The sequence below is a fragment of the Esox lucius genome, chromosome 11, assembly GCF_011004845.1.
Source record: "Esox lucius isolate fEsoLuc1 chromosome 11, fEsoLuc1.pri, whole genome shotgun sequence".
In the NCBI taxonomy this organism is placed as follows: domain Eukaryota; kingdom Metazoa; phylum Chordata; class Actinopteri; order Esociformes; family Esocidae; genus Esox; species Esox lucius.
The window spans coordinates 45839716-45866033 of NC_047579.1; the positions used below are offsets into that span (position 1 = coordinate 45839716).

The 26318-nt window shown below is 39.6% G+C and overlaps 1 protein-coding gene across 3 annotated transcripts in view; it reads left to right on the forward strand.

The window, feature by feature from the left end:
- The first annotated feature begins 3169 nt into the window (after positions 1–3169).
- Positions 3170–26318, forward strand: part of LOC105013392 (myoferlin) — a 59694-nt gene continuing 36545 nt past the window's right edge. For all 3 annotated transcript variants that reach the window (XM_029123319.2, XM_029123320.2, XM_029123321.2), the window contains exons 1-18: positions 3170–3479; positions 9878–9933; positions 10246–10337; positions 16557–16665; positions 19205–19301; positions 19905–20056; positions 20195–20323; positions 21219–21281; positions 22788–22838; positions 23688–23718; positions 23842–23954; positions 24097–24223; positions 24310–24413; positions 24536–24604; positions 24709–24752; positions 24971–25041; positions 25524–25562; positions 26055–26176. In XM_029123319.2, coding sequence (XP_028979152.2) covers positions 3392–3479; positions 9878–9933; positions 10246–10337; positions 16557–16665; positions 19205–19301; positions 19905–20056; positions 20195–20323; positions 21219–21281; positions 22788–22838; positions 23688–23718; positions 23842–23954; positions 24097–24223; positions 24310–24413; positions 24536–24604; positions 24709–24752; positions 24971–25041; positions 25524–25562; positions 26055–26176 — 1557 coding nt within the window. In that variant the 5' untranslated portion in view covers positions 3170–3391. The remainder of the gene's footprint in view (positions 3480–9877; positions 9934–10245; positions 10338–16556; positions 16666–19204; positions 19302–19904; positions 20057–20194; positions 20324–21218; positions 21282–22787; positions 22839–23687; positions 23719–23841; positions 23955–24096; positions 24224–24309; positions 24414–24535; positions 24605–24708; positions 24753–24970; positions 25042–25523; positions 25563–26054; positions 26177–26318) is intronic.

The following is a 26318-nucleotide window of genomic DNA, read 5'->3' on the forward strand; positions in this document are numbered from 1 at the left end:
CTCCTTTATATGTACACCACATATGAAGGATTGTCACTGTAGAATTTCTGAGAAAATTACATTTAAACTTTAGTGCATCTCTACAGCATGGAGACTGCCACACTTAAAGCTACATTACAGGCTCAACTATAATAATTAGTTGATGATTCTACTTGATTTGAGTAAAGGTAGGTCCCCTCTATATGTGCACCACATATAGAGAATTATTACTGTATCATTGTTGAGAAATTTATATTGAAAGAATAATGCATCTCTGTGGCGACTTGAGTGCAGCTACATTTAAAGTTACAATATGTGCTAAAATTGTGTAATTAGTTAATGATAATACATGATATGAGTTAAGGTAGGTCCCCTCTGTGGGTACACCACATAATCAGAGAAATTGTACTTTAGCATTCTGGAGAAATATACATTGAAATGTATGACACATCTCTATGGCGACTTGAATGCTGCTACACTTAAAGCTACAGTACATGCACAAATCCCATAATTAATTAATGATTCTATTTGGTTTTACTTAAGGTCCCTTCAATTTACAACATGTAGAGCAATTTTACCGAAGGATTTTGTGAGTAATTCACATTTAATGCATATCTATGCATCTCTATGGCAACTTGAATGCTACTATATTTAAAGCTACACAGTATTAATCCACTTGATTTCGGTTAAATAAGGTCTCCTTTATACATACACCACATATTGAGCAATTTTACTGTAGCATTTTTGAACAATTCACATCAAAATGTTTAATGTGTCTCTATGCAGACGTGATGTCTGCTATATTTAAAGCCACAGTAAACGCTCAAATCCCATAATTAGTTAATAAATACCCTTGTTTTAGGTTAAGGAAGGTCACCATTATACATACACCACATGTAGAGCACTTTTACTGCAGAATTTTGGAGGTTTTTGCTTTTAAATCTAAAGGGGCATTACTGTGGAGACATGGAAGCGTTAAGTGAGACAGCATCCAAGTCTCCATAGAGATGCAATATATCTTTCAATTTCTCCAAAATGCTACAGTAAAATTGCTCTTTATGTGGTGGACACAGAGGAGACATACCTTAACCCAAATAAAGTGGAATCATTAAATAACTATGGGAATTGAGCCTGTAATGTAGCTTTAAGTGTGACAGCATCCAAGTCCCCATAGAGATGCACTATACATCATTTAAATGCTAATTTCTCAGGAATGATGCAGTAAGATTGCTCTTTATGTGGTGGACACATATAGGGGACCTACCTTAACTAAAATCAAGTGGAATTGGTAACTAATTATGAGAATCAAGGCTGTAATATAGTGTTAAGTGTGACAGCATCCAAGTCTTTATAGAGATGCATTATACATTTATATGCACATTTCTAAGAAATGCTGCAGTAAAACTGCTCTTTTTGTGGACACATAGAGGGGACCTATCTAAACTCAAATCAAGTGGAATGGTTAATTAATTATGGGATTTGCAGCTGTAATGTGACTTTAAGTGTGAGAGCAACAACCTCTCCATAGAGATGCAATTCAATTTCTCCAAAATGCTACCATAAAAGAAATTATTTATGTTGTGTACATATAGAGGGGACCTCCCTTCACTCAAATGAAGTGGAATCGTTAATTAATTATGGGAATTGAGCCTGTAATGTAGCTTTAAGTGTAACGCCATCCATGTCTCCATTAGAAATGTTAATGTTAATTACTCATACAGTAATGTGTCTCTGTATTTGTTGTGTATATAGAGGACACATCTGACTGAACACAAATTAAGTGAAATTATTTATTTATAGCCTACGTTCTGTGGTTTAGCATCAAATAAATGTAATGCAATATAATCCCCAATAGGAAATTAATATTTCTTCTCAAAAGAGGTCCGAACTAGATGTAAAAAAACAAAAACAAGTTCTTACTATATCGTATCTTCAGAAATGTTTATTGCATTAATGTATCTAGAGATACAAAAAATGTAACCGATAGAGAAAGACACGCATATATCTTGTGACGCAAACTGCTTTTCAGAGCGCTTTCACGAATAATGGTATAGCCGCACACAGAATCTTTCCGAGCGTCTAGGTTGACCGCAGTTTCCATGCGCACCACTGCATCGTTGCTACAGAAACAAACTCTTTACAGATCTACATTTTTTCGTGTTTATAGTTGTTTGTAAAATAAAATAAACAATGTTCATAACATTTCGACCTTTTACATTTGCATGGTTGTGTAAAAGGTGTTCTCATCTTATTGTGCTCACATGAATGAAAATTGCGTACAACTGTATCAGTTGAACATTGAAATAGCGGGATGCTTTAGGCACTTTTAGCCATCGGGGGGTGCCACCACCTTAAATCTAGGTTCAACAATGAACAGTATACACTATGCAGGGTGCCAAAAAGTGGAAGTTATTTGAATGTAGGAGACGACTGTGCAATTATTCACCTCGATGAGGAAAGTGGAATAATCCTAGAAGTTTATTTCTGAACTTAGCCTACATTATTTACAAAAATGAATGGATATGCTTCCCTAATTTATGAAACCCTTGTCTAAGACCTAATGTACAAAATCCAAAACTCACAATGTAGAATAAACGTTTTTCATTTGTTTTCTTTTCATTTTTGTTTATAGTCTATTCAGAATTGTGCATCGGTGTGCTAAACGCATTTTATATAGGACATGGACAAGAATAGTATATACTAGGCACACTATTGATTTATTTCACGAAATATATATTTTTAAAGACATTACTTTTACTGACCCGTTTTTTTTCCCCCAGTGAGTGGTTCATTCCAATCATTCTTTGACAAGCTGTGGTAATAAATTATACATCTCAACCGCCCAGATGAGCCTTAAAATTGTCCATGAAGCATTTTTTTCTGTCAAGGTAGTTATTTGAGCTGGCCTATACTATATTTTTATGACAATTTGGAAAAATAAAGATTGTTGATTAATATATAAACGAACTTTACCTTTCTCAACTAGCCCCAGCTCAACGATTCATGTTGCAGTAACTTTTCAGTTTTTCAAATGTAGGCTATTTGTAATGTGACTCAAATGTTATGCTGGAAACGTAATATAACTTTTATATATATTTTTTTGTAATCCAACACAGTAGGCTATATCAGATGATCATGTTATCAGCATCCCCCCGCACACATCCAAGTCCCCCCTCCCCGATAAACATACAGAGGATTGCCACCTAATTTGGCGCTTCACTCCTCCTTTCCTTTCCCACAACTCCAACATTTTAAGAAAGTGTCAAAGAGTACTTTAAAACCCTTTCAGATAGGAACTGCGTTATTGTTTTTCTATTGTTTTTTCAACGCGCACGGTGAAAAGAAGCCTTAGATCGAGAAGCATGCTGTGATTGAGAAGAGAGTAATAAAAGGTATCAAACGCCCCAAAAAAATGTTGAGAGTCGTAGTGGAATCTGCCAAAGACATCCCCAAAAAGAAATTCGGAAATCCAGATCCCATAGGGACTATAGCGTTCAGAGGTGAGTTATTGTATTCCTGCTTCTTTCTGTAGCATTTATGGTCGCTTTCATTTTGTCTTTCGTCTTAAGGTCTTGAGTGTATTGTGTTCTTGAGATTAGAAATTCAGAACATCGGGATTAAATAATCGTTGACCTTCTATACAGAATTAGACACTGAGTGACTTTCGGGTGTAGTATAACGTACTTTTTAGCTGCACTACTTATTTAGTTCTTTATTAGAAACCTTTATTAACTGTCACATCATCATTTATTTAATTTGCCGTCTATGAAGGCTATGTTAGTCAACCCAATATTAGTTTTTTAAATAAAAAAAACCTGCAAGACTTTAATTAGATTAAATAATGTAGCATAATCGCCTGAAAAGTATGTAAGGGAAGGGGCAACTGGTCATTATAGGGGCAGGTTGGCCACAGCCTCACCTGTTGTCAACAGAGAGAACTGCAACACAATTGTTATTTTTATTTCTCGAAGATTACTTCCTATTATCTATGAATATATCATCTTCCTAAATTGCATATAATTTGTGTTAGGAAATTGAATGTTCATTGGGCCCTGCCTTGCTGCTACAGACTGCGTTGTGCCGATTCGAGTTCACAGTAGTAGGCCATAGGCTAAGCGTGAATGTGGGGCTAGCCCCTCTCTCACAATGCAATGTACATTGTACATGTGAAAATATTAATACACGTGCTCAGAATGTTAGTGTGATCAATGTAGATCACACAAATTTGATGCCAAGTGGGGCTGACAGCCGGTAGCCCCACTACAGCGTAATTTCGTGTTTCAGACCTGATTTGCTGTCTGTCTGTCTGGCGCCAACATTAGTCGGCAAGAATTGCGAGGAGGGTAGATTGTCTTTGCTAGCTTGTTAGCTTCACAAACACCAGATAACTTGAGAAAATTAATAAAGTGGATTTCATACTCCAGCACCGGTTTGAAACCTTTAATTAGGAAGAGAAACTTGAAGTAAAGCGACTTAGTGCCCATCAGCCACGGGATATTGTCATCACTCAAACTGCTGATAAAAGTAACCGCAGGTTTAACGTGGAGTGTTTATTTGAAGAAAAAGCGGCTAACAGTTAGCATACAAAAGAAGGCACTCTTCTGTTTTCCATGTCTGCTATTTGGTGGGGATGGTACTTGGTCAAGGACGCGTTACAAAGATTTGAAACATCTTTCTGAGTGGATTGCAAAACATGAGAGCAGCGGGAGTCATCTGGACAATGCTGGGAAATTGGGCTTACTTGGAAAGGTAAATGTCGCAGCCCAAGTTGACAGTGAATACAGGCGCTCCATTGAGCAGCAAAACAAACAGGTGGAGGAAAACAGGTACGTTCTCAGTCGGATCATAACATGTATTAAACTGTGTGGAAAATGTGAAACCGCACTGCGGGGGCACGACGAGTCAGTGGACTCCCTGAATCCTGGAATATTCTGATGCATTTTCCAGACTATGTGTGAAGGCGATTTGAGACTTCAGAGGCACTATGACGCTCAGACATCTAGCACTGTACAAAACTAACTTTTAGACTGTATGTATGAATTGTACAGGGAGGAGATAGCCAAGCAAGTGGACGAGACATAATTTGTTGCCATACAGGCAGATGAGACAACTGATGTCTCCTGTAAATCACAAATGGTGGTTGTGTTGCAATACATGTTGCCTGACAATACAGTGACAGAGAGGTTTTTGGAGTTGTGGGAATCAAAGATAAAACTGGACCCGGCCTATCTAATAGCATCAAGGGTGTGCTGGAATCACTGAAGCTGGGAGAAAAGCCAGGAACAGACCAGGAACATTTTGAAAGTGCATTCCTTAGATCTACAAGGATTTACAGTGGTGAAGGAGAACTGATCCTACTCCCCCGGCACAACAATATAGCAGCAGTAGACTTTGGGGTTGAGACAGGGGGAGGCCCCGGACAGGGCCCAAAAGGCAGGAAATCAATCACCCACATTGCCAAGCATTAAACAAAGGGACATCCACAACCTCAACCACCCTGAAATGGGTTGAGTATTGCCAGCAGAGTTCAACCAAATTGCACGATGTGTGCAACAGAGAGAAACAACAAGCCAGTGACTCTGTACCCGAATGGCATTGGAGGGAGGGCATCCTATTGGTGATGAGATTCCACCTGGCTAGACAGCAAGGGTGGACCTTTCTGATCACCTTCACATCCCAGGACCAGACTGCACTTAATCATAGACCATTCTGAAGAGAATCCGACCCGGCCCCGGATAAGCGGAAGATGATGGATGGCATTCTGAAGAGATGAGTCAAGTAGACACTTGAATGTTTGCATAGAGTCTGCACATCAAACCTTAGTTGGCAGATCATTCCACAATAGTAGAGCTCTATGAGAGTAAGCCCTGCCTCCAGCTGTTTGTTTAGAAATTCTAGTTACAATTTGAATGCCTGCATCTTGTGATCATAGGTTACGTGTAGGTATGTATGGCTGGATCATTTCAGCAAGTTAAGTAGGAGCAAGTCCATGTATTGCGTTATAGGTTAACATTAAAACATTAAAATCAGCCCTAACCTTAACAGGCAGCCAGTGTAAAAAGGCTAGTACTGGAGTAATGTGTAAAAAAAAGTGTTCTAGTTAGGATTTTAGCAGCTGCGTTCAGCGCTAATTAAAGTTTAGGGTAACCGGAAGATGAGCATTGCAGTAATCAAATCTAGAAGTAACAAAAGCATGGATCCGTTTTTAATAAAAAGTTTCTGATTTTTGCAATGTTCCAAAGATGAAAATAAACAACTCTTGAGATATATTTTATATGTTCATCAAAGGAGAGGTCAGGGTCAAGTGTAACTCAGAGGGTTCTTACAGTTTTTTGGGATACGACCATACAACTGTCGAGGTTCACAGTGAGATCTGCCAATAAAACTATTTGTTTCTTGGGTTCTAAAACAAGCATTTCTGTTTTTCTTAAGTTTAAAAACAAGATGTTCTCTGTCATCCACTTCCTAAAATCTGAAACGCATGCTTCCAAAGTAGCTAATTTTGGTGCTTCTCCATGCTTCATCGAAATATACAACAATGTATCATCAGCATAACAGTGAAAATTAACATTGTGATTCCGGATGACATCACCCAGAGACAGCATATATAGTGAGAACAATAATGGGCCCAAACCCGAGCCTTGAGGAAAACCAAAACATACCTTTGATTTGTCAGAGCATATGCCATTAACACATATGAACTGATATATTTCAGATAAATAAGATTTATACCAGGCTAGAACATGTCCACGTAACCCAGTCTCTCTAAGAGAAGGGAGTGATCAATAATGTTAAAAGCAGCACTAAGATCAAGAAGCAACAGGACGGATGCGGAACCTTTGTCTAAGGCCATTAGAAGGTCATTTTTTACCTTCACGAGTGCAGTCTCAGTGCTATGATGGGGTCTGAAACCGGACTGGAGAATTTCATAAATGTTATTTGTCTTCAAGAAGGCATTCAGTTGATGGGAAACACATTTTTCCTTGTTTTCTGAGAGGAATGGGTGGTTCGATATTGGCCTATAATTGTCTGGGTCCAGATTAGAGTCTTTATTTCCGCTATTCTTAGTGAGTTAGGTACACATCCGGAGGAAAGGGAGCAATTTATTATGCTCAACATTGGCTGACCTAGCACAGGAAATAGCTCCTTAAGTAATTTTGTTGGAATCGGGTCTAGTTGGCAATTTTGAATTATTAATTTTGTGAACGTGTCGAGCAATACAGGATCAAAAAATTCAACTGTCCACATTGACTCCAGGTCAGGGAGGTTCAGGTTATTCTCAGGACAATTGTGATGTTGGGGAATATACCTATTTATGGAGGACTCAGTTGTTTGTTTTATAATGGTGATGATCTTTTCATCAAAGAAATTCATGTATTCATTACAACTAAAGTGAAGACCCACTTCACTTGTTGAGCATTGTTTTTTTGCTAACTTTGCAACTGTATCAATGAGAAATGTTGGATTGTTTTTGTTCAGCTCAATCAGGTTGGAGCTCCAGTTTTTTGTAGGCTTGCTTGAGTGCTCTAGTATTGTCCGTGTACCAGTAAGCGAGTTTCTTGTTGTGTATGTCTTTTGTTTTAAGTGGTGCAACCGTATCTAATGTATTTCGCAGTGTTGAGTTTAGATCCTCGATTTGATCGTTTGCAGATTTATTTACTCTGTCATCGATGAGCAAGCCTGGAAGAATATCAATAAATCTATTTATAGTCTGTGAATTTATTTTATGGCTTTTGAAAGTCATTATTTTGGGTGCAAGTGGGTTTCTTGTTTTAACAGTAAATGTACTAAGACAATGATCTGATATTCCAGGATTATGGGGAAAAAATATTTTTCTCTTGACAGGACTAAATCTTATTGTGGCAATTCTTTGGACCTGAGACATGTTGGACAAAACCCATTGAGTAAATTATGGCTTCAAAAGCTTTTTGAAGAGGGTCATTGGTCTTTTCCATATGAATATTGAAATCGCCAAAAATGTGAATACTATCTGCCATGACTACAAGTCTAGACAGGAATTCAGGAAACTCACTGAGGAACATTGTGTATGGCCCGGGGGGCCTGTAAATAGCAGCTATGACAAACAGTTTATTAGCCTGGTTAGCTATCATGAGTATAACTTCAAAAGAATGAAAACCAGTGATGTGTTTAAGTGTACATTTATATTTACTGTCATAAATATTAGCAACACCCCCTCCTTTTCGGGATGCGTGGGGGATATGATATCTAGTGTAGCCAGGAGGAGAGGCCTCATTTAGGACTGTAAATTCATCAGGCTTTAGCCATGTTTCACACAATCCAATAACATGTACTTTATGATCAGTGATTAATTCATTTACTGCAATTGCCTTTGGAGCAAGGGATCTAACATTAAGAGATTTTGCGATGCAAGGTAATTCAGTCATTTTTATTTGTGATCGAGGTGGAGGAAGGCTTTATCTTAATATGTTTGCTATTGTTATCTCATGGTGAGGCTACAGGAGTGAGACTCAGGTCAATGTTCCTAGATAAAAGAAGAGCACCACTCCAGCTAGGATGGAGTCCGTCGATCCTCAGCAGATATTTCTGGGAGAGTCCCAAAAAGAGAGCCAGTTATCTACAAACTCTACCTCCTGCGACGGGCAGAACTCAGTTTTCAGCCAACGATTGAGTTGCACAAGTCTGTTGTAGAGCTCGTCACTACCCCTAGCTGGGAGAGGGCCCGAGACAATTACTTGATGCCGACATATCTTTCTAGCTACTGTAAGTTACACGCTGATGCTATGTTTTGCCTCAGAACCTCTGACTGTTTCATCCTAACATCGTTGGTGCCAACGTGAATAACAATATCTCCTCAGTCACTCTCTAAACTTGCCAGTTTTAGACTTCGCTAGCGCCAACCTCAGATTTGCTGCTACGTCGGTGGCTCTGCCTCCCGATAAACAGTGATCGCGGGCTGATTCTTTAGTCTAATACTGCGGGTAATGGAATCGCAGATGACCAAAGTTTTCTGGGCCACCGGTAGAAAATGCCTGCCGATCATTCCCCTCCTTGAATTCAGTGGGGAAAACCTGTTGAAAATCTCTGTCAGCTCTAGAAGTAACCCAGGTTTAGCTGGTTGTGGCATTTCTTCCCCATGACCAAGAAAAAGTTCTTGCCCGGCTGCAGGAGCTGGGGAGCTAACAACGGAGGTGTGCAGGGGGGCTATCAACGGAGGTGTTCCGGGGGGCTAACAAAGATGAAGCTCTCTCTTGTCGAGGTTGAGCTTTAGGTGATGAGTTGACATCCAAATAGAGATGTCAGACAGGCACGCACAAACATTTTACCGTCTTGGTGTAAGGTCGTGCAGGGAGAAGAGTAGTTGCGTGTAATCCAGGAGAGACCATATGTGTTTAATATTAAAAGCAGAGATTAAATAAAAGATGCATTGTAAAAAAAGTTTTAATTATTGGTCACAATTTTGGGGAAATCTGGCTTCCCTTGAATGATTCCATGAATACCTGCCACTGATTTTGTGCAAACTTTAGATAGCAAGTTCTCTCAATCTGCACACAGGGATACCATGTTTTTATCCACAAGTTAATCTGAATCTGTGAAAGTAGATTACTGCCAAAATCCTCAATTATCCTTTAACGGCAATGAGTCACATTAAGTAAGTTTGCTTCTATTGTTGTTACACTAGAAGCAGTATTATTTATTTTGGAATTATTCAGTTCAAGGCATGCATTTTACAGAGTAATGGTTACATATTCTGCCCCGTACTGTTCTTTATACTTACAGTATGTTGCGAAGTGTAAACATAGAAATGGCAATTGATAGAAATCTTGAATGAGGAGGACATTAGTTAAAGTAATTCGATGCATTGTTGTTTCCATTCAAAAAAGCATGCTGATCTTGTCACTTTCTGTAAACCCTACAGATGAAAAGAAGAAAACTAAAGCAATAAATAATGAAGTCAATCCCGTTTGGAATGAAGTAAGTATAAATATTTACATTACCATACTTGGTCTCTCCGGCAGTCACTGGATATGCCGTGGAGGAATGTTGTATGGAGAAGGGTAGGAAAGTGATTTAGAGAATGAGATAAACATTTGGTCTAATGTGCTTTCTGCTAGTTGATGAATTAACATGGAATTGTTATTATTAGGTAGTGAAATAATGACCATGTTAAACCATTCCACTTCCCATTTCATAAAAAAAATTGTACCTTTCGTTATTATACATAGTTACATAGTTTCATTAATATTCACAAAGTATAATTTTTATGTGATCAATTTGTGCTTGCAGGTGCTTGATTTTGAACTTAAGGGCTCCCCATTGGACGCTTCTTCCTTCATAGAAGTTATTGTGAAAGACTATGAAACTATTGGCAATAACAAGTAAGTACCTGATCCCAGATCCTTTTTTTCGAGAATTTGTTTTACATCCCAGGAAGATAATCCCGCAGCAACAGGAAGTGGGAATTATTATGTGGATTACTGAGTAATTCATAGTAATTCTGTTGACAAAATGTAGCAGAAGTCTGACCAAAGTCTGTCAAATTTGAAAATATTATTTAATATTTAAACCTAAACAAGACTGTATGTTTGCATTTCGTGCAACAATAGGATGATCCAATGAAAATAAAGAATCAGGACACAGATTTTAGCATTGATTTTGATCTGATCAAACGTTTACATACCCTTCAATATTTGGCCTTGTTACAAACACAAGGTGGCACACACAGGTGAAAATGGCAATTAAATGTGAATTTGCCACACCTGTGGCATTTTAAATTGCGATTAGTGTCTGTGTATAAAGTCAATGCGTTTATTAACTTTCAAATGGATCCACTGAGCAGGCTAGATTCTGAGCCATGGGGAGCAGATAAGAACTGTCAAAATACCTGTGTAACAAAGTAATGGAACTTTATAAAGATAGAAAAGGATATAAAAAGATATGCAAAAACTTGCAAATGCCAGTCAGTACATTTCAATCACTTATTAAGTGGACATTTCAGGAATCTGTTGATGCCAAGCCAAGGTCAGGTAGACCAAGAAAGATTTCAGCCAAAACTGCCATAAGAATTGTTGGGGATACAAAGAAAATCCCACAGGTAACCTCAGGAGAAATACAGGCTGCTCTGGAAAAAAATTGTGTTGTTAGCTGCATGGTCGAATTGCCAGAAAGTAGCCTTTACGGCACCAAGGCCACAAAAAAGCCCGGCTACTATATGCCCAACATCATATTGACACGCCTCACAGCCTCTGGCACACTGTAATTGGGAATGACGAGACCAAAATAGAGCTTTATGGTCACAACCATAATCGCTATGTTTGGAGAGGGGTCAACAAGGCCTATAGTGAACAGAATACCATCCCGACTGTGAAGCATGGTGGTTGCTCACTGATGTTTTGGGGGGGTGTGAGTTCTAAAGGCATGGGGAATCTTGTGAAAATTGAAAGCAAGATGAATGCAGCGTGTTCTCAGAAGATACTGGCAGACAATTTGCATTCTTCTGCACGAATGCTGCGCATGGGATGCTCTTGGACATTCCAGCATGACAATGACCCTAAACACAAGGCCAAGTTGACCCTCCAGTGGTTACAGCAGAAAAGGGTGAAGGTTCTGGAGTGGCCATCACAGTCTCCTGACCTTAATAACATCGAGCCACCTTAATATCATTGAGCGGTTCATGCAAGACGACCAAAGACTTTGCATGACCTGGAGGCGTTTTGCCAAGACAAATGGGCAGCTATACCACCTGCAAGAATTCAGAGCCTCATAGACAACTATTATAAAAAATGCATGATGTCATTGATGCTAAAGGGGGCAATACACAGTATTAAGAACTAAAGGTATGCATACTTTTGAACAGGGGTCAGTAAATTTTTTCTTTGTTGCCATGTTTTGTTTTATGATTGTGCCATTCTGTTATGACCCACATTTGAATGTGAATCCCATAAGAAATAAAAGACATGTGTTTGCCTGCTCACTCTTTACTAATGGTCCAGATATTACCAATTCTCCTAGGGTATGCAAACTTTTAAGCACAACTATAACTACATCCCTGTTTCCAAAAAAGTTGTGATGCTGCATAAAATGCTAATTTAATGTTGTAATACAATAAAATGTGGATAAGTCTAAGGCGTTGAATACTTTTGAGTGCCACTATATTCATACATACAAGTATCAGATTCTTCACCGACCACACATTGTCTTTATTAGTTTATGGGTGGGAACTTTGTTGTTGAACTATTATGTAAATTACTGCTAATTTGCCTGTCCACACACCTGTCCACCCACTCAATCAAACAGACTCCAACCTCTCCACAATGGCCAAGACCAGTGAGCTGTGTAAGGACATCAGGGATAAAATTGAAGACCTGCACAAGGCTGGGATGTGTTACAGGACAATAGGCAAGCAACTTGGTGAGAAGGCAACAACTGTTTTGGCGCAATTATTAGAAAATGGAAGAAGTTCAAGATGACGGTCAATCTCCCTCGGTCAGGGGCTCCATGCAAGATCTCACCTCGTGGGGCATCAATGATCATGAGGAAAGTGAGGGATCAGCCCAGAACTACACGGCAGGACCTCGTCAATGACCTGAAGAGAGCTGGGACCACAGTCTCAAAGAAAACCATTAGTAACACACTACACCGTCATGGATTAAAATCCTGCAGCGCACGCAAGGTCCCCCTGCTCAAGCCAGCGTATGTCCAGGCCCGTCTGAAGTTTGCCAATGACCATCTGGATGATCCAGAGGAAGATTGGGAGAAGGTCATGGGGTATGATGAGACAAAAATAGAGCTTTTTGGTCTAAACTCTACTCGCCATTTTTGGAGGAAGAAGAAGGATGAGTACAACCCCAAGAACCCCATCCCAACCGTGAGGCATGGAGGTGGAAACATCATTCTTTGGGAATACTTTTCTGCAAAGGGGACAGGACGACTGCACCGTATTGAGGGCAGGATGGATGTCGCCATGTATCGCAAGATCTTGGCCAACAACCTCCTTCCCTCAGTAAGAGGGAATATTCAAATGAATTATTCCAAGGCCACTGTTTTGAGAGCTCATATCGGATGGAGTATTCAAGGGGTTATTAGATGAGCAATGCTTCCTCGTGTATCAACTGACAGGACTGAGTTGGATGGAAACCAGATTACTTCTAACAATACCACTCTGTCTGTGTGAGGAGGTGGCAACACAGTACCTTGACAATAGTGTATCAATGGCACAAGGTGGTCAAAAGAATCCATATTAGCAGTGCTGGGAGAGGAGCAAAGAGAACAGCCGGATCGGGAAGCAACCAATTCCAAGAATCCACCCACAAGGCCTCATACTGTCAATTCCCTAAAGTGAGAGCCAGGTTTGAGGAGAGAATTGCCAGCTGTACTGTAACCAACTGAATGTATGTGAGTAGGACAGAGTTGTGGTTAAGACCACAAAGACTTCATTGCTCTTCTCCTGCAGGCTGTGCCAATCCTTTTCAAAAATTCCTTTGTCATCACCCCTTTCCTTACAGACACTACCCACAGTGGACTGCCCTTGGCAAAGGTTTATAGGTCTGTCCCTCCAGTGGCAGAATTGCAATGTATCGATAGGCCAGGAAAGAAATGGGCCTATAAGATTAGGGTCTTGCTTGTCGCCCCGTTTGAATAGAAGAATGACAACCGAAGGTCTCCAGTCTTTCGGGATTACAGAATGTGAAGTGAGAGGCTCCAATAATTGAGGCAGACTACAGAAAGAAAGTGTCCTCATCAACAAGCCCAGCTTATTTGTAAGGGACCTAATTTTGGAGTTTTTTCTGAACTTTATCACCAAAAGTGTTTCCAATAAGTATTCTCTCAGGGGAGTGGAGACTCTTACAAATATGATTTTTGTTCTTTGTATTTTAATGTGTAATTGTATAAATCTCCATAAAATAAATAAATTAATGAAAACAAAAAAGACAGATGTAAACAAATCAAATGTAGACAAAAACACATTCAAATGTAGCACTAATACAAAATGCGTTGTCGACTTTCTAGACGCTGAACAATGCATATAAGTGAATACGTATACCCAAATTACCAAAAAAATCATAATTTTACTTTAGGGATATTGCTGAAATTGAAATGATTGACCCTTCTACCAGCAAAATACATTTCCCCTTGACTAACTGGACAAAAAATACAAAAAAAAAAGTTTGTCTTTTGTGGTAAGCCCATGAGTTGTCTATGGATGATATTAGAAAAGGTCAACTTTAAAACCCACAACAGGCATTTTATCACATACATTGTGTATGGTATGTACCACAATCAATTGTTTTCACTGGGACGGAACATTTGATTTTCGCATAGATAATTATCATCTCACAAATTTCTATCAAATCACTGTAGTGGAGGGAGAGCAATATAACCAGATAATGCTGCACTCATGCTAGCTCGACCCTGCTCTCCCAGAGTGGGGATGTCTGGGGCGTGTGTAGAAGTTGGTGAGGATCTTAGTCATCTGAGGAAGAACATGTGTTGTCATGTCTGTGTGGTGACTCAGTGGATATGGTGGGACCTGAACAGCTGCTTCATGTTGTTGCCGTCTGGCCGCAGATTCTGTCTGCCTAAATGCAGGACAAACAGACACAAAAACTCTTTTGTTCCTGCTGCTATAGGTTTTGTTAATAATTCAATGTGAGATGTGGACCTTTGTGTAGTATGTATTTACTTGTGTTCTCCTTCGATAGTATCTGTTGTATGTATGGCTTATGTGTCGTTTATGTTGCACTTTATTTTGCTGCAAAACGAATTGCCCCTCGGGGATAATAAAGACTCCTTGAACCTTGAACCTTGAACCTCTTAAGTGTGTTGTTGATCTGCACACCAAGGATTTTAAAGCTGCTGCTCCATCAAATTGTCGTGTCTGAAAGTCCAGGATCCAATTACAGAGGCATGTGTCTAGTCCCAGGATCCCGAGCTTGGTGACAACCTTGAAGGGAATAATGGTAGTAAAAGCTGCCCTGTAGTCAATGAACAGCATTCTGATATACGTCTCCCTTTTGTACAAGTAGAACAGCGTAGTGTCTAGTGCAAAAGCAACCGCTTTATCCGTGGACTTGTTGGATATTGTAGTGGGTCTCAGACTTCACCAGTTTCTCAAAATCAATTCCAATTATAGATATGAGAGCCACTTGGCGAAAATAAACAAAGTTAAGAAATAGCTTAGGAAATGTCGACCATGCCATCATATAACATATTTTAACACATGTTCTTTGCAATGTGACGAGTGTTGGAGGTGCAAATCATAAATATCATTCAGGCTTTATTTAGAGCCTTGTTATTTCCAGTGGTGTTAGGAAAAACGTGGCTGGGAACACTTCATTCAAAAGATTCCTTCTTGTCTTCCAAAGAATAATAATAAACAATCTTTGTAAAAATGGTTGTTTAAAAGAACTCTCTCCGAAGAACTTAGCAAAGTCATACATACCACAGACCTTCAGTGAACACCACATTGATGACAGAAAAGTAAAAAATTACAATACCACATCCTGTATCTAGCCCAGTGGTCTGACTCACTGTGCTCTGTGAGAAAGTTTGTAAGAAGCGAATTCTGTGTGACACACATTAGCAAATTCCTTTTAGCAACCTATGATATTGTTCACTTTGCTGCAAAAACTCCAGTGTAGATGTCTTTAGAGAGAGCTAGAGTTACAGCAGTAGTTAAAGAGCTTTGCACAGGCTTGTCACAGGAATGCTGGTGGTTGATGTCTGGAAATCGTATGTGTGTCTGTATGTGAGTCTGGGTGTGGTTTACCCCTTCACAATAAACAAACGCTTATTTAGAGCACAAGTTGTTTAGAAAAACATTTCCCAACAAAGTGGCACTAAACAATCATCTTTCCTGTTGAGGAATTTTGTCCAAAGTTCTAGATGGTAAAAAGCATGCAGTGATATACAGTGGGCTGGTGCCAACTTCGTTACTCTTTGTCAAGCTAAAAAAAAAGCATGACGAGGAGCAACAAGTAGTTGACATGTTGTACAAATAGCACCCAGACTAACGGTTTGCAGCAGAGCGTTTTATCTTAGCAAACAATAACGGTGTATTGTGCTGTATTATTTGACTTCATTGGGAATAAATGCTTTAAAAAACTAAAGTCATTTTAGTGAATTTATTGCAACTAGCAGACACAATTGGGTGTGGTGTTCCAGGTGAGTGTAGGTTTTCCTGATAACAGGGGATCCAGCATGGGGTAACGCTCCCTCGTTTTTGCCCCTCTTGATTTCAGATTACCATATGCCAATATTAAGACTATTTCTTTTATCACATTAAAGGAGAACAGTGGCAAATTTAAAACGTGTCAATGTGCTTAAACCACCCTGTCTTGTGGCAGTCTGACTGTCTGACCAACTTGATTATTTCAGAAATTCATAATTGCAGTTTTCTAGTTGATAAGAGGTAGTTCAAACACTGTAAAATGACATACTCAAACAACAGGAAAACGACATCCCATTCATGCAGTAAAGCAGCAAGACATTTATTTGTGATCTATGTGTGGTATAATTAAGTCCCTCTATATGTTTCCACCAAGATTTATACATCAGAATTACTGTAGGGGCTTATTACTATTTTACCTGTTTTCCAGATTCATCGGATCAGCTAAGATCTCTCTCCAAGATCTTGCCCTTGGTCATACCAAATCCCTACCTGCAAAGAACCTGTCCCTTGTCAACGAGAAGAAACAAGAAACAGGGGTGAGCATATATAATGGGATTATTCTAAAAATTAAGCACTGTAACCAGATTGTAGAGCCTATTTTCAGAGGTTTCACCATGTCTCTACACATGGGATGTGTAGAGACATGGTGTCCTAAAGGGAGGGGCAGTTAAAGGGAGGGCTACAGAGTAAAGACATGAATTCCACACCTAGCAACCTGAACAAAAGGTTCAAGCATTTCTTAATGTAACTAGTAAGGTGTTAGGAGTTGACCCAGGTTTGGGAATACCCCACATATGTGTCACAACTTGGTTAAAACGTATTGACCATGGATGGAAGCTAATGTTGGTAACCACACGGAAGTGTAATTCAGTGGGGAGAACAAGTTTTTGATGAACTGCCGATTTTGCAGGTTTTCCTACTTACAAAGCATGTAGAGGTCAGTAGTTTTTATCATAGGTACACTTCAACTGTGAGAAAATCTCCAGAAAATCACATTGTATGATTTTTTTATAATTAATTTGCCTTTTATTGCATGACATAAGTATTTGATCACCTACCAACCAGTAAGAATTCTGGCTCTCACAGACCTGTTAGTTTTTCTTTAAGAAGCCCTCCTGTTCTCCACTCATTACCTGTATTAACTGCACCCGTTTAAAGTCGTTACCTGTATAAAAGACACCTGTCCACACACTCAATCAAACAGACTCCAACCTCTCCACAATGGCCAAGACCAGAGAGCTGTGTAAGGATATCAGGGATAAAATTGTAGACCTGCACAAGGCTGGGGTGGGCTACAGGACAATAGGCAAGCAGCTTGGTGAGAAGGCAACAACTGTTGGTGCAATTATTAGAAAATGGAAAGAGTTCAAGATGACGGTCAATCTCCCTCGGTCAGGGGCTCCATGCAAGATCTCACCTCGTGGGGCATCAATGATCATGAGGAAGGTGAGGGATCAACCCAGAACTACACGGCAGGACCTGGTCATTGACCTGAAGAGTGCTGGGACCACAGTCTCAAAGAAAACCATTAGTAACACACCATGCCGTCATGGGTTAAAATCCTGCAGTGCACGCAAGGTCCCCCTGCTCAAGCCAGCGCATGTCCAGGCCCGTCTGAAGTTTGCCAATGACCATCTGGATGATCCAGAGGAGGAATGGGAGAAGGTCATGTGGTGTGAGGAGACAAAAATAGAGCTTTTTGGTCTAAATTCCACTCGCCGTGTTTGGAGGAAGAAGAAGGATGAGTACAACCCCAAGAACACAGTCCCAACCGTGAAGCATGGAGGTGGAAACATCATTCTTTGGGGATGCTTTTCTGCAAAGGGGACAGGACGACTGCACCGTATTTAGGGGGAGGGAGGGAGCTGCAAGTCCGTATTGCCCAGCGACAGCCCCAAAACCTGAAGGATCTGGAGAAGGTCTGTATGGAGGAGTGGGCCAAAATCCCTGCTGCAGTGTGTGCAAACCTGGTCAAGAACTACAGGAAACGTATGATCTCTGTAATTGCAAACAAAGGTTTCTGTACCAGATATTAAGTTCTGCTTTTCTGATGTATCAAATACTTGTCATGCAATAAAATGCAAATTAATTACTTAAAAATCTAATGTGATTTTCTGGATTTTTGTTTTAGATTCCATCACTCACAGTTGAAGAGCACCTATGATAAAAATGACAGACTTCTACATGCTTTATAAGTGGGAAAACCTGCAAAATCGGCAGTGTATCAAATACTTGTTCTCCTCACTGTATATTGACATCTCTTTTGAAAACATTTATTTTGAATGCATGCCTATATTTCTTAATAAAAACTAATATAGGTATTATATATATTACTATTGCATGGCCATATATGTCATACATTTATTTACATACTCGATTTTGGACATTTTGAAATGTATGTTTTAATGTCTTAAATACTTGTAAATATATTTACATAAATGCCAAAATTATAGTTGGTAATATGCACTTAGCATTTACATCTAGCTGATATATTTCCATATTTGTATTGTTTACTGTGTTTATGTTATCTAGTCATTTATTTGAAGTACTTTTACAGAGATGAAAAGCATTCATGATACCGTGATAAAATGTATGCATAATGAGTCTCTTTTTTCTCTAGAAAATAATGTCTTTAAGGTTAATTCCATGATGTGTTCATGAGAAATGCTTACTGTACTGCATACAGTTGTGCTCAAAAGTTTGCATACCCTTGGAGAATTGGTAACATACAGCTCTGTAAAAAATTAAGAGACCGCTACTTTTTCTTTCCTATCCAAAAAGGTAAAAAAGGAAGGTTTTGAGTTTGGAACAGAAGGGTTAAAATTAAGAGACCACTTCAAATTGTAGTGGTCTCTTTCCTTTCCTTTTTTGTAAAGGAAAGAGAAAGGTGCAGTGGTCTCTTAATTTTTTCCGGAGCTGTTTACGTTGAGAAAACGTCTACATATGTATGTATATGATTTGCATGCGTTTTCCATGTGGGTAATATTGTTTTTTACCAAGTGTGACAAATAGTATTTGCAAGTATGACAAATTTTCTTCAAATAGCATTTTGACCTTTAACCCCATCTTTTATAGGCTACCATTGATTTGATGATAGGTTATGAGCCGCCAACTAACACCACTCCTAACCTCAATGACCAAACTCATGGAAACCAATTGTATGGGGACACAGGTCAGTTTAACATAATCTCTCTTTTGGTCAAGCATATGTTTTTGAGTGTTAAGCAAATCCTCACTAATGTCACAAGGATCGTTTTACTCAGTTACAAATCGATATAGTAACCAGGGTTGCGTTCATTAGAACAATGAAAGGAAAACTTTTGAAAGAAAATAAATACAGGCATTTTTTTTTACGTGGACACATATATTCCCTCCATTTGTTCTTAAATGAATACAATGAATCCCTAATGAATAGGTAGTGTGGTGGTTTTCTACCAGTGATTGTCTGCATGCTGTTTATTATCATTACAGTGGCTCTCAAAAGTATACAAGCCCTTATTTCAAGAATCCTATTCATTCGAATTATTACACAATACAATGTGTAAGAGTCCAAGATGGGTGAATGTTTTTGAGAGCCACTAGTATGCAATTTGAAGATGATTAAAAAAAACACAAGTTGTCTGGTGAGATTAATGTTTTTACTAGCTGTCAGTGGGGAATAGTGTATCATCCTGTATTTACAAATGATTGTGTGTTCGTGGTTGTGCTTGTGTGTTCCTGTGTACATGCGTATGTGTGTGCTTGGCCTTCGTGCACGTGTGTCCTGTCCTTCCAGATGGCGTTGAGGAGGGGGGGAATGGTGAGGAAGAAGTTTTCCCAAAGGGTCAGATGGGGACTCCTGGAGGTCTACCCACACCTGGCCAAACGCCTGTCCGGGTGAACCGCAAGAAACACCGGGCCCTGGCCAACAAGCCTCAGGACTTTCAGGTAGGATATACAGCTAACACCTGAAGTGCATGTTAAATGTGTAAACTCTCCTTGTCTGTCGCCTCACTGATCTGAAACCGCAAAGATGAAGGATAATGTGTTGTTGAACTATGTCACACTTTTGTTGTCGTTGACCAGATTCGTATTAGAGTTATTGAGGGCCGACAGTTGCCGGGCAACAACATCAAACCGGTCGTTAAGGTGAATCTGTGCGGACACACCCACAGAACCAGGATCCGACGAGGAAACAATCCTTTCTTTGACGAGGTAATCTGTTGATCTTTTACTTTAAAGTGTCTTTACACTCCAAAATCAAAACCAACCACCATAAATTTCATATTTCCTTATAATCATATAGTGGACATTACCACAAATAAAGACGAAAATGATGAATACCCAAATTGGACCATTAGTAATACAGCATATACGCAGGAAGCCACCGTCGCAATCAAATTCTCCAGGCTGCTTGCTGTCTAAAAGTTCTTCCCATGGTTTAATAGGATCCTGGGGATGAGAGTCAACCCCACCTTCCAGGGAGCCACGCTCCTTTTCCCAGTGCACTAAATGCCCAATGTAATTTACCTCTTCGAGACAGAGGAGCCGCGTGATTGCATCTTAAAAGAACAGATGAAATGTAATTCCTCAGGTCAAATCAGTATCTGTGTAGTAGATGAACAGAGCCCCGCTGACCCAGTTACTCAGTTGTATCAACCGCGGTCTGTTTATACGTGAAATGTACTCCTCTACATTCACAAAAGATTGTCTTTGTTCCAGTGTTCATTTTGTATTTGGAATTGACTTCCTCTAATCTGCCTGTTTCCTCAGTTGATTGGCATTTTTGATTGTCTATAGACTTCCAATTCTCTCATCCTGCTGCATCACTTTCTCTATGCCCTGTTCCATTTCCTGCTTCAGTGAGTTTCCTTCTAATCTTCTCTCTCTGCAACAGTGATCCTTAGTTAAAACCTTGACCACTCACATGCATTTGTCCTTGTACATTTCATTACGATTTCTGCAGTATATCTGTACACTTTCTGAAAACCAAGAGTATAAAAACCTAGGAATTATGGTATAGAGAACTAGGAATTAATGTTTATGACAACCTCTCTGCTATGTGCATACACTGACATTACAATGAAACATTTTTATAAACTCTCCGCAGATTTTCGTCTTCAATGTCAACATGCTGCCTTCAGAGCTTTTAGATGAGTATATCAACATTTGGGTAAGTACAGGCCTAGTTGGCTGCACTTGTAAACACTCCCTCTCAGACAGGATGGGGTCTGTTTATCTTATACAATGCGTTCACAGGCTCAGCTTCTTACCATCTTATGGCCATGTTTTTGGGGGTAGTAGTTGGATGGAGTTTTGGAATGCAAGGTAGATGTGGAGGTCAGACCCTAGTCAGGCATCTGGACTGATGGGTGGCCTTTTGGCAGGATAGTTGTTTAATGTTGTGTTGAGCATTCTAGCAGGGCCCACCCATTGGGTGTAGGCTGAGGCTACTGTCAGCCTTGCTGACTTACTCTTGTAATTATTAGGTTGTTCAACATTAAATTACTTTGTGTATTCTACTACTCTTCAAAACCTATTCCCCAACTAACTAGTTGCTTGGATTTCAAAAACCAGTCTATATCTTTTTACTTCTTCTTGGACAATCTCTTTTCCAGAGCCAAGGACTTTTTTTCTTTTTTTTATGTATGCAGCTGTTTTGGTATTGTAAGAGAATAGTCTACCTTTGGCTTCATTTTTGATTTGCATCAGTTTACCTGTGGCATCCACGGAAAAGAGAGATGCAAATAGACACCAGTGTACTGTACATGGGAGAGCCTGCCTCTTCTTATACACTACTCTTCACCAGGACTGGGAATGCTAGTTATAATCAAGACATACCAGTGATCTTAACAAGCCAGACAACCACAAGCCCACTGTAGGTGAATAAGATATACAGCCTCCTGGAAGATATAGAATAGAGGCAAAGGAGGCAAATAAAAGTACAGGAGGCGAAGAGCTTAGGAGCTCTGAGATGGGGAAGTCTGAGGGGAAAACTACAGCAATGGACACCCAGTTCCCAGCAGTGAGGCAGCCAGTCACAGCAAAAGTAATCAACCGCACTGAGGTAGAAGACATGTCCAATCCAAGATATGAATGGCAACATCAGCCGGACAGAGAACATTGTACTGGGGCAGAGGGTCATTGGTTACCACAGCATGATAGTACATGACAAGCTAGGGGTTCTGCAAGTTCTAGTGGATGCTGAACCACAGCCATTGGAGAGGACTTTGGTGACTAGATCCTGATTAAAGTGTCAAATATGTGCACAATGTTAACAAAACCAGCAACAAATTGTGAAGGAGAGAATGGGCACGCAAACTCTTTGTACCAGTGTGTGTCAGTGCATGGTGTGGGTCAAGTCACAGGTCTAATCAACAACGTGAGGAGGGTTAAACATCTTTAGGTTGTCAAAGGATCTGTAAACACAACAGTCATTGCGTGGATGACACTTCTGTCATCCTGTCTCCCCAAAAACTAAAATATCTATTGTATCTATATGGCGTGTCTGACCAGAGGTTATCCAAAGTATAGTTAATAGAATAAGTGACATGAACAATGTTACATCTCCTTAACTGTGGTTAAACTATGATGCAGCTGGCTGGCTTTTTTCTCTGCATTACTAATCCTCTCCCACTTTCTTTCCTAATTTGCTCTCTCTCTCTTTCTCTCCATGCAGGTGTTTGACTCGTACTGCCTCCGAGCTGATAGTTTAATCGGGGCGTTCAAGGTGAAATTTATTTACACTGGGTGAAAGTACACAGATAACAGTTCTTAAGGGTACAGGAACCTTTCATGTTGACAAGGCACAACACAGTAAAACATTATTATTGGTATAATTCTATAATTAAATAGAATCAAATTGATGTTATTGATTACATAGGCCTATAATGATGATAATTTTGTAGCCTACAATCTACATCATATTGCTTTGTAGACTGTGAGATGAACACGACTAGTTATGCTCATCGAAATATTAAACAGACGGACTGAAATATTAAACAGCTGTTGATGCAAATGAATAATTCCGCTGTCCAAACAGTGTCCTGAGCCCTAGTGCCTGACTGTACTGGACTGTATCATACTGGACTGAATCATAATGGACTGAATCACACTGGAGCGTATCTTATTTGACTGAATCATACTGGACTGAATCATACTGGACTGAATCATGCTGGACTGTATCATATTGGACTGAGCCAAACTGGACTGTATCATACTGGACTTTATCATATCTTTTTAGTTTTAGTACAATAAGTGCTTCTGCTTTAATTGAATGCAGAGCATTAGCCTATATCACCATCCAATCTATTGTGATTTCTTGTCCTAACAATTATTAGCCTACATTTGGTTGAGATAATGTTGAACTGGCAACAAACATGAATTTCTTGAAGTAATAGTAAAATAGTCCATAAGATTTTAAAATGATATTGCATTTACACTTTTCGCACTTACAACCATCAGTTACATTGACATAAAATGTCAATATGTTGATTGATGACATTGATGTAATGTTGGAAGAACATCTTGAAAAAAAATGTTTTATCCATAACCAAATACTTTACTCTGATTGTAACAGTTTGATGTCGGTTACATCTACGACGAACCCGGTAAGTTCCATTCAACAAAAGAGCAATAAAAGAAACAAAGTATTTTCTTGATCTTCAACTTCCTTCAAGTACATTATTTATGTGTGCTTTTGTCTGTGTGGGTTGTATTCATATGGTTAACAGCCCATGCCATCATGAGGAAGTGGGTTCTTCTGAGTGACCCCGATGACTCTCAAGTGGCCAAAGGTTACCTAAAGGTCACCGTGATCATCGCAGGCACAGGAGACGAGCCACTGGTATGATTGCTGTGTCGCTGTGTTGGGTCACCTCATTCCCCCACATGTCTAAGCATCCTCCATGATGTTATTGTGTGTACACTGGATCAATCTGTTACACAGCTACATACCTTGTCTCATCAAGGCTCTCTCCTCCTCTCAGACTGAGAAGAGAGATCGGAATGAAGAACAGGATGACATAGAAAGTAATCTATTGGTGCCAGCTGGGGTAACGCTCAGACTGGTTACTCTCAATTTGAAGGTGTACCGTGCCGAGGACATGCCTCAGAGTATGTTTTTACTTCTTTCTCTTCTGTCCTAAATCTAGTTAGGGGCCACTTTTCTGACATGAATAACTGGTCTTTTCATACTACAGTGGATAATGCGGTTGTGCAGACTGTAAAACATGTATTGGGATTCGAAGGCGATAAGAAAAACCTAGTGGATCCCTTTCTGGAGGTCAGCTTTGCTGGCAAGAAGGTACAGCTAAGACTCTGAAAACAACTCTGAATTCATTACAAAGGAAACCACTCAGACAACAGGCAATATTCAGATAATTGGTTTGATTTTGTTTAATGATGAATTGATCGTTTTGTTACCAGCTGTGCACCAAAATCATTGAGAAAAACGCAAATCCTGAGTGGAATCAGCTGATCAACCTTCAGGTCAAGGTACAGTATGAGCTAGTTCTTTTAGTAGTAAATCACAGCGTAAGAATTTTGGTGGATGGTAGAATCACTGAAAGCACACAACATCCTCTTATTTCCGTCTTTAGTTCCCATCCATGTGTGAACGCATCAAGTTGACTGTCTTTGACTGGTAAGACTATGGTTGTCCTCCCTGGATGACAAATATAATACATGTGTAGATTGTTATAATGGTGCGATGTTTTACACAATATTGATGAACATCTCCACCTCAAATTCTGCCACTAGAGAAAATGATGGCATATGTTTAAGAAATGGATCGTATATGAACATTCAGTAGATATACTGTATCAGTACATATATGAATGATGTGCTGAACTGTTCACACAGGGATCGTCTGAGCAGGAATGATGCAATAGGAACAACCTTTCTAAATCTGACCAAAATATCCTCAACTGGTGGTGAGATTGAATGCATTTTATACAGGGGTTAAAGTTAATTACATTTTCATTCCTGGTACAGTAACCTATTGTGTGTGCATGTACTTGCCTGCAGGAACGTAGTGGGCCTAATAGAAAATAATTGTTTTAAAATGTATATTGGCCTACCTTCTAATGCAACAGATTCTACAAGGTGTTGTTTTGCTCAAATTCAGGTAATTACCTTAAAAGGCTTGTACACACGTAGGTAAAAACATGCTAACTTGAACCTGAAAAGGTTATTTAGCTGTCCCCTTTGAAAGGTTTCAGGTTCCAGGCAGAAACCTTGTTGGTTCAGTGTAGAACACTTTTCACATAGTGGATTCGTAGGAATAAACAGTGTTTGAAACCTATTTGCTTTGTATATATTGCAGGCTATGTTGCTCAAATTTTTCTCCTGATATATTTGGACCAACATTGGGCTATTTGTTATTCACTTTGACATTACCTTCTCTCTCAAACAGATATCCCTGCAGAAAATAGCACCACCTTGGCATCTGAAGGTAAAGAACCATCATTGTATGAGGAATTCCGATAACTTTTGTCACACAGGCACAGCAGTTGAAATTACTACAGAACAAGTATACTGTTGACAACCATTATAAACTGGATGGTTCGAATCCTGAATTCTGATTGGCTGATAGCCATGGTAAATGAGACCGTTTACCACATGTACGACATATCTTTTAGGTGTTGGTTACAGCAATAAGGCATCTCGGGGGTTTGTAGGTTATTGCAGGCACTCCACATTGTGTCGTGCTTATGAACAGCTCTTTGTCGTGGTATTGGCCATATACTGCATCCCCTGGTGCCTTCATTCTTAAATAAATCCTTAAACAGGCTTCATTCACATACCAAAACCGAACAGAACAGAACCTCACACATTATTGCTGTTCACCAGGCTAACTACAATGTACATGGCATTGTACCTGGCTTTAATTCAAAATTACTACACCAAACCTTCCCATTAAAAGATACTGCTTTTTGTACGTCAGTGAGCCGGGAGGCAGAGGTGGGGTTCCTCCCAGTGTTCGGGCCTTGCTACCTGAACCTTTACGGCAGTCCCAGGGAGTACACTGACCTCCCAGACCAATACGAGGAACTCAACTACGGCAAGGTAACACCGTCCCTGTGGTTAAGTACCAGTGCTTCAGCGACAGCAGGAGGTTTTGTTACTGCTTTTTTATGAGTTTTAAATATTGCATGTATAACAGCTTTCTTAACGGCAACATATTTATTATGTTAGAAATAGATTTCTG